Source organism: Pleuronectes platessa, chromosome 21 (assembly GCF_947347685.1).
Source record: "Pleuronectes platessa chromosome 21, fPlePla1.1, whole genome shotgun sequence".
Taxonomy (NCBI): domain Eukaryota; kingdom Metazoa; phylum Chordata; class Actinopteri; order Pleuronectiformes; family Pleuronectidae; genus Pleuronectes; species Pleuronectes platessa.
Window position 1 is genome coordinate 12,271,583 of NC_070646.1, and position 12,011 is coordinate 12,283,593.

The window sequence follows — 12,011 nt, forward strand, 5'->3', positions numbered from 1 at the left end:
CATCATCTACACTCTATTATCCAAGCTTTTATTGACATCCCACAAGGAGGTCATGTTTTCGCCCGTGTTTCGGTGCAGATCCAGATCAGCTGGACATCCAGGGATTTCTTTCACTCACATGGGGAGATAGAGCATTTGGCAACATGTTCCTTGCTTTCCCACAAAGAAAAAAAATGTATCTCTATAAAAACATAATCTGACATGTCTAGGGGACCGATATTTATGAATGTGTCTGTGATTAAATCTGGAGCCGGTGAATTTTAACTGTAGTTTCTTCTTGGGACTGTGGCGGAGGCATGTGCTCTACTGAGTGCCACTCTTGTTCTGTTTGTTCAGTGGTACCATTTGTTTACAAGAGTTGCCCCTTGACTTTTCTCCCTGATGAATCTCAAACCTCTAATTACGGTTCTACAGCCTTACCTGGAGGATATAGCTAATTCATGGGGGCTAATGTCGCTTTAATCTTCAGAGGATTCGTGTGGTTGTGAATATTTCATCTGGGGTTTTGTGTGGGTTAATATGACGTGCATGCTTGTGGGTGCACATGCCCTTTTTCCCAAACCTGTCTTATTTCTGGGAAATGTTTCTCTGGAAGGATGGACAGTCATGGCCGTGCCGCCCCCTCCCTGCCCTTAAAAGGCTTCTCCAGCTGGCCTCTGTCTTCACGATGAGCACCGAGTGTTTATTAGAGTGTCCTGTTCTCCAAACAGCTTCCCTGCTCGTGGCCTCCTCCTCCACCTCCACGCTTGCCTGGTCCAAGGGGAAAGAAAGGGACCAGGTTGCAAACAATGAATGAGAATTTCAATGAGAAACACACAACACACACACAGAAACAGCCATGACAGGACAACTACTGCAACATCTACTTCTTCACTGCTGAACGAGAGGAGAGCAGTAGGTTGTGTTACGAAACATGACGGTATTCAAGAGAGAGAGAAAATACGAGAAGGGAGCTGAACTCACTGGGATTTCCTTGTCTGAGATGTAGACATGTTACGAGAGAGACCGTTCTCTAATCGACCGATCTAATCCTGACCTATATCGCGTCCCGACTCCTCATTATAATCTCTGCATCTGCAAAACTTAAGCTGATTTGTGCTTTTGAAATAGTTTTTTTTTCTTTGTCCTGCGGCAAGGGTTATTGGTTTCTATTCACCCCACATGCCCTATTCAATCTTTCCAATAGCTTTAGCATAATTCTATGAAAAAATTATTCAATCACAGTGGAAACAAGGATATAGGAATCCCGGCTATAGTGATTAACCGTTTATTTGTATTAAAAAGCTGTGTGTGTGTGTGTGTGTGTGTGTGTGTGTGTGTGTGTGTGTGTGTTACCTTTCCCTCATGCTCCTTCAATTAAGGAATAAAGACTATTCAGAATTTGACTCTCATTAATCCGACCCCTTCAGATTTCACATATTTACTAACGGGAGTCCTTCCTCTCCGCAGGGGTACGGCCGACTGGTTTGGCGTGAGCAAAGACAGCGACAGCACCCAGCGATGGAGGAGGAAAAGCCTGCAGCACTGCGGCCATCTGTACGGAGGCCTGAAGGCTCAGGTGATAAGGGAAATGGAGCTCCACAGCCAGGACAACCTCTCCCTGGCCAGCACTGAGACCCCTCCTCCCCTCTACCTCCCTCCCCTCCACCTCAGTCACCACCACTATGGCATGCAGAGGGTAGGCAAGCGCCTCGGGGGAATACACAGGACAATTCACTTCTTTCTCTCCGCTTCTTTCACTCTCTAGATTTATGGCGCTCGCTTTACCTCTTTGCTCTGCCGTCTTGCCTAGGGTTCAATTGATGGATCTTTGGTGACTAGTATGTGAAGTTATAGTTTTTGTGAACATATCTTTGAATCTAATCTTAATTTTACAAAGTTTGAAAGGGGTCTTAAAAAGTCTCAAATTTGTAACTTAATTTTAGGCCTCAAAAAGTCTTAACATTAATTTAAAGCCATTTTCTCATGAGAATTGTTTTGGCAGCTAAATGGCTTGTTAAGTCTCGAACCCAAACCCTAGTGTGTTGTGTTGAAATGAGTGTCTGAAAGCTCAGGTTTTTACTATTACTTCTTTTTAAGATAATTTGCTAACACAGGGTGCTAAATACTTAACAACTCCCAATTTTGCCTATTTTTATGTGACATGCTACTGTCAATAATTTAATCAACAAACATTAATGCTATGGCCAAGTGTTGAAAGGCCAAATAACATCGATACTGAAAACTACTGACTGAAAACGCGGCTTCACCAGATACATCGATCTAACCCTAGTTTAGTTGTGTGCCTTATGTGCATCATTCCTACTGTCCACTGTTCGTACGCTATGCATTTACTGTTGTCTATGTGGCTCGCCTGTGTGTGTGTGTGCAGATCGTAGACCCCCTGGCCCGGGGTCGTGCCTTCCGCATGGTGGAAGAGGTGGACGGCTTCAGTGTCCCACAAACTCCCCTCACACCTGGCACCGGCTCCCTCTGCTCCTTCTCGAGCTCCCGCTCCGCCCTCAACCGGCTGCCGCGAAGACGCAAACGGGACTCTGTTGCTGTCATGAGTCTCAAAGTTGCTGCAGCACTTATGAAGGTGTTTTTTTTCTTACTAAAGAATTTATTTAGAAAAAAAAACCGATATCGCTCAATGTCCTTTGCTTTGCCAAAACCGTGCTTCAGACTCTTCCAAGCTGCTGTCAACCCCCAGTTTACCAGAAATCCAAAATACCTGTTATTGCATAGGAACAGGTATTACCTCCATTATTGGCTCGCTGCAGTACATTACGTCTATCAAAGGAGACTGGGCTCAGAATATATGAATACATTTACACATTAACTAGAAGGGGACTCAGAGAGCACATACTGTATCTCCACCAAGGCTGATGGGCCACTTCATCATCATATTGCTCATTGAGATGCATAATACATGTACACACAGGAATGTTAACTGTTCACATTTAACAAAAATCTATTTTTGATACAGCTGAAAGGAATATTTGTTTCCGTACAGTAATTTGAGTTAAGAATTTTGAGTAAAAATTAGGATCATGATTTTGATCGACACCAACTTCCCCCCGTTCATATATATTAACAATATATACTACTTTTTAAATAAAGATCTCTGAATTATTTCTTGAGAAAAAAAAAACTTATCTCACATAGAAAATCCTGGATTCGCCTCCTGATCTTAGCCAAAATTATTATTTTTCATTACTTTGTGATAGATCTCTAAAAGACCAATACTATAGTACAACTGTAGTTTACACAGTACAATACACAGAGTTCCCATGCACACACACACACACACACACACACACACATATATTTAATCTCCATCATTTTATCTTTTTGTGAAGTGATTCTTGGAAAAACTCCTTCTATTATATTTCCGACGTGTCCTGGTCTCCTGCACATGAATGGACGGCATTTATCTCTGAGTTAATCTGTGTATTTATGCGTGTGTGTATTTAAGCGTGTGTGTCAGCATGTTATGTAAAACCAGAGATCCACAGTGGTTCTGTGGATTAAACTCTTTACAGTGATGTGCAGATGACGCTCTGTGGCTCCCTGGCTGCAGATCTACACTCATAAAGGGTCTGTTGAGCGCAGAGAGCAGGAGGGGGGGCTCACCAGCAGATGGTCCATGGGGATACACAGCGAATGCTCAGATATCTGCTGGATTGCGGTCAGGATATTCGAGAAGTGCAGAACTAATCCAGGGACACACGGGCGGTCGCTGCTGCTTAGTCATTAACTAAGAGCCCAACACCACCGGGGATTCCTCCAGATAAACTGTCGGGATCAGGGAACACAATCCTCTTCAACACCACCGCTGAGAGCACTGGCTGAAATCCTATTGACTTTGTGTCTCATGTGCTAACAGCGGTAAAATCCCTGTGTAAATTGCTGTCGCAGCGATAAACTCATGTGTGAAAATGCTACACATGTCACCTTTTTACAGATTTTCAGTCCAGTACAGAGAATATCACAATACATCAGTGTGATGTCAGTAGATGAAGATGTTTGTGTGTATTTCAATATGGAGAGACTTCAATTGAAACTGCACAACAAGAGTGATGCCTTAAGGTGCTTAGACTCCCATATAACCTATAAGGGGTTTTGAGAGCCTGGTCCAGACCCTGATGTGTGGTTGTGATGGGATGTAGAGATGCTGCCGATCTAAATGAGATGATGTCTTGATAAGTGGAGTGAAGGTGATCACTGAGGAGGAGGAGGGTCACAGCGAATCACTGAAATGACAGCTGACAATGAGAGAAACAATAACAGATTTGAGATGTACAGAAACAACATGATTGGCTAATTGAGATTTTGTCAAAATCCTATTGGATCACGGAAACCTCCAACAGGCAGCTGATTAGAAGTGACCAGGAGAGTGAGAGAGACCTTTAGCTGAGCTTCTTTTCCATTCATCAGGGCCGGACGTTAGGAGACGACACCTCCGGGCGACATCGACGCCGGAGTTTCATCCCTCCTAGTTTCTACGAAGACGACACTGTGGACCTTTCTGATGATCTGGACACTTCCTTCTTCACCAGAGTGAGCAGTCCACACACGTTCACACACTGTCAGTACCTGGTCTTCATGTCCTACAGCCGGGAGACATGTTTTTCTGTATCTTTCTTGTAGAAGAGGCTTTCGTCTTTTATGTGTTTTTTTACAGTAAAAAAATCATCCTTATAAGCAACTGCATGTTTTTTTAAAGCTTTTTTTTGTAGTTTGACCGCAAGTGGGTAGAATATATAATAGAATGTGCAATGTTCTCTGATGTATTCTCTCCATCTGTAGACTCACCCAACCTGTGTAGAGGAATATTTGCCTGTGCATTCGTCTTGCCTGTAAATCTCATCATCATCTTCTGTCATTTGATCTGTGATAAAATGTGCATAGAATTTTGTTTAAACTCACATCAAAGTTGTTTCTTAAGGTAAAAGAAAGAGAAACATTCACATCCAACCACTTGATGTGTTGATTCCATGCACTCTCTTATGGTCTGAGCACATGTTGCTATATGTGCTGTGGATTTATCAAGGTCAAGTTCCCAGTTAATTTACGTCGTTCCAACAATATCTGTAAAAGAGTGGAAGGAAATTGTGTTTCTTAGGACCAGTATGCACAAACAGTTAAAAGACCATTTCTATTGGCTCTTGCTGTGCCAGCTTTGAAGACCTGCTCACTCAGTTCTGATCTTTGCAGGACGGTCTGCATGATGAGCTGTCCACTTATGCAGACGAGGTTTTCGAATCACCGTCAGAGGCTGACCTCAAATATCTGGATGAGAGCGAGCTCACAGGAAGTGCCCTGGATAAGAATGAACTGGAGATGAGTCACCTCATGCTGTGAGTTCAAATTGCTTTACAGAATTCTTCATATGCACACGAGCCTCTTGTATGCCAGATATTTCCAGAACTGAAATATTGTTTCCTCTGTGTCCCTCTGCCTGGATCCAGGCCTTTAGAGCGAGGATGGCGCAAAGCGAAAGATGTCTCTCTGGTCCAGCCCAAAATGCGTCTGAAACAGGAGGTGGTAAGTGTCAACAGCCAACAGCAGCGCGGACAACGGATCGTGGTTCCGGTAAAGAAGCTGTTTGCCCGAGAGAAGAGGCCGTACGGGCTCGGCATGGTGGGACGTCTCACAAACCGGACGTACCGCAAGCGCATTGACAGCTTTATTAAGAGGCAGATTGAAGACATGGATGATCACAGGTGAAGTAGCTGCTTCTACTTTTACTCAGAGGATAATATTTTGTTTAGCCTGACAAACTCTTTCCATCCTCTCCAGGCCTTTCTTCACCTACTGGATCACATTCGTCCACTTGCTCATCACCATTCTGGCTGTAACTATCTACGGCATCGCCCCTGTGGGCTTCTCACAACATGAAAGTGTTGATTCTGTAAGTGCAGCTAACAGTATAGCTGTAGAATCATTTCTCTGGGATTTTGTGTTGAATTTCCTCCAGAATTGTGTGTTGACTGTGTAACACAAACAACTTTATTCAGGTGTTGAGGAACAAAGGAGTTTATGAAAGCGTGAAGTTTGTGCAACAAGAAAACTTCTGGGTGGGACCGAGCTCAGTGAGTGTTTTCTATTTATTCATTTGCCAACTTCATCGGTGGAGGTCTGAACTCTGCTCAGTCCTGTAATGTCTCCCCCTGCTGCCTGCAGGAGGCGCTGATCCACCTGGGAGCCAAGTTTTCCCCGTGCATGCGTCGGGACGAAGAGATCCAGATACTGATGCAGAAAACGAGAGCGAAAGAGAGAGAGTCTGGCTGCTGCGTGAGGAACGACCGCTCCGGCTGCCTGCAGACGTTACAGGAGGAGTGTTCGGTCAGCCAAACCAGATTTTGTCCAAAGACTTAACTGATACCTGACTGTTTCAGGCCTTTTACATTGGGTAGAACTCAAGCTGTGTTAAATCTGTCTGGGAGGAAATTGTGCTCACGCGGTTCAATTTCTGCAAAAAGATGCATTTAACATTTAACAGTAAAGTAGCAGGTTAAAAGGCCTCGTAGATCACTTTGAATCAGTTCTTGTTGCAGCATTTACCTGAAGGAGCCACTGCCCGAAGTAACGTGTGCCGTTTACTGTTTATAATCTTTTTTAACCTATTTCTGTCCGTGTTCTACTGCAGAGCACCCTGGCAGTGTGGGTGAAGTGGCCTCAGCACCCAAGTGTTCCCTATCTGAAGGGTGAGCTTCGTCAGCATGGTGCAGTCTGCCACCAGGACCCCAGGTGATTAAATAAATACTTTGTATGATCATATATTGATATTATCCAAACTACTTAGTGTTTGGACCCAGTCGATCTATCGGGATATTCACTCTTTCTTGTAACTTTATTTGACAGAATTTGTCTGGAGCCAGCCTCAGTTTCCCCTCATGAGTGGCCTGATGACATCACCAAGTGGCCAGTGAGTGCAGTTACATTCATAAATAAGAGAACGTGTGCAGTGTGGTGATAAGGGATGATAGGCTAACGTCCAGTAATCCAGTCAATCCATGTCCTGTCCCTGAATCAAATTTTGACATCATATTTAAATATAAGTGTAATTGAAAGAACTCTGATTCTAAACTTTTCCTTTGTTTTCGATCTGTAGGTGTGCACAAGGTACAACTCTGGGAATCACACCAACCTCCCCCACATAGACTGCACCATCACAGGCCGGCCCTGCTGCATTGGAACCAAAGGACGGTACGGAGCGATGTCACTGTGGCTCTGAGCCTTTATCATTGATCTGTTCTGCATGTGTACCACAATCATCACTCTCTCTTTTGGCTACTCTCATGATTAAATATCGCACCATGTGTTCTCACCTCTCTTTATGATCTCTGAATTATCCTTTCTCTCTGAACTGTCACTGATGAAGCTAATGAAGTGTTGTGTTGTAGGTGTGAAATCACTTCCAGAGAGTATTGTGACTTTATGCACGGCTACTTCCATGGAGAGGCTACTCTCTGCTCACAGGTGGGACAAACAGATTATAGCAGAATTTATAAATACATTTGTAACCATTTAATTTCTTCTAACAAAATTGATACTTCTGCTAATTCCGGTCAGTTTTTCAGAGGGTATCTGTGATGTATAGATCCATGTAAACCAATGCAGCTTAAGCTTGGACTCACAACCTCGGTATTACCCTGCAGGTCATTGACTTATGTGCAGACTGATCGCACCACTGCAGTTAGTGTGCTGTGAATTGAAGGACTTTGGAATAAATTCAACACTTTCATTTTCCTCCACAGGGTGGCAATGGATCTCCACCTCTGACTGTGTTTCTCATGACTCTCTCTCTCTCTCTCTCCTCTAGGTGGCATGTATGGATGATGTGTGTGGTTTGCTGCCTTTTCTCAACCCAGAGATCCCAGACCAGTTTTCCCGACTCTGGCTGTCTCTCTTTCTTCATGCAGGGTGACTCAATCCCTCCCTTTATTGTTCATCTCAGAATAAACCCCAGCATATATGAAAAATAGAATATGTGTTTAAAATGTGAAGTTCTGGGGAACCTGTCTTCTGCAAATGTCTCTGTCCATTTTACGCTAGCTGTCCCCTTGATAAAGTCAAAAAGCCCCATAAATATCTTACAAAGCTAAAAGCGAAACATGAAAAGTATCTTATTGGCTGTTTGTCTTTGTGTGTGTGTGTGTGTGTGTGTGTACGGTGTGTAGGATCCTGCACTGCCTGGTGTCAGTGTTGTTTCAGATGACCGTGCTGAGGGACATAGAGAAGCTGGCTGGCTGGCTGAGAATCTCCATCATCTACATGCTCAGTGGCATCACTGGAAACTTGGCCTCAGCCATCTTCCTGCCTTACAGAGCAGAGGTACACTACTCACCATCAAAACAAAACTGCACGAGCTACTGGTGTATTTTTAAATGATAAACTATACTAGCGCTCAGTAGCAGAGCACCCACAGAAAGAATAGTCCCCTTATGAATTCACTAGATACAGATTTTTATTTGTATCTGCACCACTAAAGAAGTGCGTCACGAACAGGATTCGAACCTGTGCGGGGAAACCCCATTGGATTTCGAGTCCAACGCCTTAACCTCTCGGCCACCGTGACATATATGTTTATATTTAATATTCATATTTCACTGCAGACTGTTATGATTCGTAGAGGTAGGTTATATCTAGTTTGATCAAACATTTTGGTTTCCTGTTGAACATTCAAAAGTTGCACAGGAGACAAAAGAAGACAAGAAAATCAGCATCTGGAGCTAAAAGAGGTCTGGGTTCAGGGACTGGTTTATCTGATGACCTGATTTCATTTAGTGGATGTGTGTAACATCCCCCCCGTGCTCACCTCAGGTGGGTCCGGCAGGCAGCCAGTTCGGTATCCTGGCCTGTCTCTTCGTGGAGCTGTTTCAGAGCTGGCAGATCCTCGAGCGACCCTGGCGGGCGTTTGCCAAGCTGGTGGCCATCTCGGTCTTCTTCTTCTCCTTCGGTTTGCTGCCGTGGATCGACAACTTTGCGCACATCTGCGGCTTCATATCGGGGTTCTTCCTGTCCTTCGCCTTCCTGCCGTACATCAGGTAGGTGAAGGAAAGGGAAGATCTTCTCTAACTTGCTCTTTTACCTTCATTATGTGATGAATATTGCTCTGCTCCCTCCAGTTTTGGGCCTTCTGACATGTACCGCAAACGGGTCCAGATCTGCATCTTCCTGCTGGTCTTCTTCGCCCTGCTCGCCGCCTTGGCCGTTCTCTTCTACGTCTACCCCGTCAAGTGCGACTGGTGCGAGTACCTCACCTGCATCCCCATCACTGACAAGCTCTGCGAGAAGTACGACCTGAACGCCCACCTCCTCTGAACCACTCGGGTGTTTCCTGCACGCGACTTGTGACTGAGCAGGAACATTTGTCCTGGAAGATGCTGCACAGTTTTGAAAGAAACAACAGATCCTCCAAGAATAAAAAAAACATGTGCATGAAAGCCTGAGTAGAGATATTCACGTACACAGGAGTAAAACAGGACTGAAAAGGACTAACCCTTACCCTAAATGGTTTATTAATGTGTGACTGATCTCTAGCTGGGCTAATCACTGACCAGTCACACATGGAGAGGGGTGGGGGATGGGGGGATTATACAGGCGACTGTTCCTTGCCAAATAATTTACCTCTCTTCTTACGGGACTCAACAGCACCCCTCAGTGGCCAAAAGGAACCTGCCACCCTGACGTCTATTGCAGAGGAGGAGCTGAGGAGATTTGTTTTGTACTTCGTTTTACTGTCCTAACAGTTTAATCCATTTATTGGATTTTCTTAGAGTTAAAACACGCCAGTAAATGTGACTCTGACTGTGCCTTATTGACACACAACCACACACACAAAAACACACCTTGTTTTGTGCCATGTATCAGTTTGTGTCAGCGGTTTCTGGCATTACAGGTCGTTATTAATTTAGCTTTGTCTAAACAGTTTTTCACAATCTGACAAAATCCCGTAAAATGTGTGTTGACACAGCCTTTAATGCACTTCTGTCACGGATGGATTGTTTTTTTTTATATTCACCCTGTGTCTCAATGGCCAGTGCAGAGGGGAATTTGTGATGTTTGTTTTTTTAATTGAAAGTGGTTGCGTTTTAGCTACCGGACAATAAAGACAACAGGACACAGACTTTGGCTCATTTCTTCTGTTTGTGTGTTATCTATGTGTCATCACTGCTCCAGATGATGCTTGAGCCTCAGCATCACTCTGCAGGTGACTGTATATTATCAGTCCTACACACTGCCTGACTGTGTCACTGGAGCCTGTAAACCACTCACTACGCATATTGCAAGAAAAGTAAAATGTTCCAGTTGTCTATTTGGTTAATCTCCACCTTGTGGAGTTATAGAGGGATTGTAATTAAGAAAACTATTTTAAATTGGATTAGGTTAGATGTGATGAATGAATATGGTGTGATACCAGTATTCATCTAGATTGGGATTACCAGTTTTACAGTGACACAGACACAAGGTGGTCTGAGCAGTGTCCGTGGATCACTCTTTTAATGGCTATATAGTTTAAGATAGTCCAAAATAAAGAACCAAAATGGAACGGGTTAGTTCATTAATTTGGTGTGGTACGAATATGTTTCATTTTCTAACCCTAACCCTTAGTGTAGAATCTTCACAACAGGCCTCTTGAAGGTTTTACATGTCAATCTTGTGTAGACCAATATAACGTCCTTCATAGCAAACAGGTGTAACTGGGTTGGGAAAACAAAGGTTTGTGTTTTTTTTCTACTTTCCAGGCTCCCATGGCGCAATCTGTCAGCGCGCAGTACTTATAAGACAGTGACCTGCAGAGCGATGCTGAGGTTGTGAGTTCGACCCTCACCTGGAGCAGAATGGTTTTACCTTGGTGGTTGGTGGGAGAAGTGACTGGTCACGAGACACAACTTATGAATCCTTCAGTTTCACTCAGTAACTACCTTGACCTTGTGTGTGTGTATGCTGCACTGCCTGGTGTCAGTGTTGTTCCAGATGACCATGCTGAGGTACAGTCACCATCAAAACAGTATGAACTACTGCAGCTTCTGGTGTAGTTTTCAATGTTAAACTCTACTGGCACTCTGTAGCTCCGCTACTGGTTGTACCTGCCCCAATAAATATGGGTCACCTAAACATGTCTGATATTTGTCTCTGAGAAATTAATTGAGATGTAATAAAAAAACATTCTTTCAATATTAAAGAAAGTGAAAGAAATTGGCACCAAATTTAACATCATCTTTCCCGACCCAAACCGTGGTAACTGTCCCGTAGCTTCGGCTTAATCCTGCTAAACAACAGATAAACACAGATGAAATATAACCTGCCTGGCGTAATCATAGGATTGAAACAGGATAAATAGAGTTTAATTTGAATAAAATATAAAAAAGATTATCCTTTATTACTACTACAATAGGTAGATTTGCAGTATTACATCAGCAAGAGTCAATATAAGCATTATTAAGAAATAAGTAACATGCCCTACTTAAGTGCAAAGATAATAATATTTAAGTCTAGGAATATAAAACATGGCAATGGCAGTAAACTAACATATACAGTGTAAGGAGAGGAGGTAGTGAATGAATTTGACATAAACCATTTATATCGCACAGTGAAGAGTCCATGATGGGTGCATGTAGTTCTACTGGGAGAAGATCTGGTTGTACAGTCTTACTGCTGCAGGAAGGAACCACAAACAATAACTCTGCCCAGTGGTGAGGATGGGATTACTTGCCACCAAAGAGTCATTAAGGTCTAAAGAAGTACGTCACGAACAGGATTTGAATCTGTGCGGGGAAACCCCATTGGATTTCGAGTCCAACGCCTTAACCTCTCGGCCACCGTAAAATATCTACCTGTAATTAATATACACACGTTAGTGCAGAAAGTTATTATGGGCAGAGAACATATATGAACTGATTGCAGTGGTGCATTGTATTAAAGTATTCAACTATTACCAGTTATACAGTGACACAGACACAAGGAGGTCTGAACAGTGACTGTGAATCACATATTTAACGGCTGTTTAGTTTAAAGAA

At 43.5% G+C, this 12,011-nt stretch overlaps 1 protein-coding gene and 2 non-coding genes across 8 annotated transcripts in view; 1 reads left to right on the forward strand and 2 right to left on the reverse strand.

The window, feature by feature from the left end:
- Positions 1-10,117, forward strand: part of rhbdf1b (rhomboid 5 homolog 1b (Drosophila)) — a 32,013-nt gene extending 21,896 nt beyond the window's left edge. For 5 of the 6 annotated variants that reach the window (XM_053413705.1, XM_053413703.1, XM_053413706.1 and 2 more), the window contains 16 exons: positions 1,450-1,678; positions 2,372-2,578; positions 4,420-4,542; positions 5,200-5,342; positions 5,454-5,708; positions 5,785-5,896; positions 6,003-6,077; positions 6,169-6,330; positions 6,635-6,735; positions 6,850-6,913; positions 7,100-7,194; positions 7,392-7,467; positions 7,811-7,911; positions 8,169-8,322; positions 8,812-9,035; positions 9,117-10,117. In XM_053413705.1, the coding sequence (XP_053269680.1) occupies positions 1,450-1,678; positions 2,372-2,578; positions 4,420-4,542; positions 5,200-5,342; positions 5,454-5,708; positions 5,785-5,896; positions 6,003-6,077; positions 6,169-6,330; positions 6,635-6,735; positions 6,850-6,913; positions 7,100-7,194; positions 7,392-7,467; positions 7,811-7,911; positions 8,169-8,322; positions 8,812-9,035; positions 9,117-9,312 (2,317 nt within the window). In that variant the 3' untranslated portion in view covers positions 9,313-10,117. The remainder of the gene's footprint in view (positions 1-1,449; positions 1,679-2,371; positions 2,579-4,419; positions 4,543-5,199; positions 5,343-5,453; positions 5,709-5,784; positions 5,897-6,002; positions 6,078-6,168; positions 6,331-6,634; positions 6,736-6,849; positions 6,914-7,099; positions 7,195-7,391; positions 7,468-7,810; positions 7,912-8,168; positions 8,323-8,811; positions 9,036-9,116) is intronic. The other variant, XM_053413707.1, reaches the window with a different exon arrangement.
- trnas-cga (transfer RNA serine (anticodon CGA)) lies at positions 8,485-8,566 on the reverse strand. Its single transcript has one exon. It is a non-coding gene; the product is annotated as a tRNA-Ser (tRNA).
- A 1,621-nt stretch (positions 10,118-11,738) lies between the features above and the next one.
- trnas-cga (transfer RNA serine (anticodon CGA)) lies at positions 11,739-11,820 on the reverse strand. The gene has a single exon. It is a non-coding gene; the product is annotated as a tRNA-Ser (tRNA).
- Between the last annotated feature and the right edge of the window lie 191 nt (positions 11,821-12,011).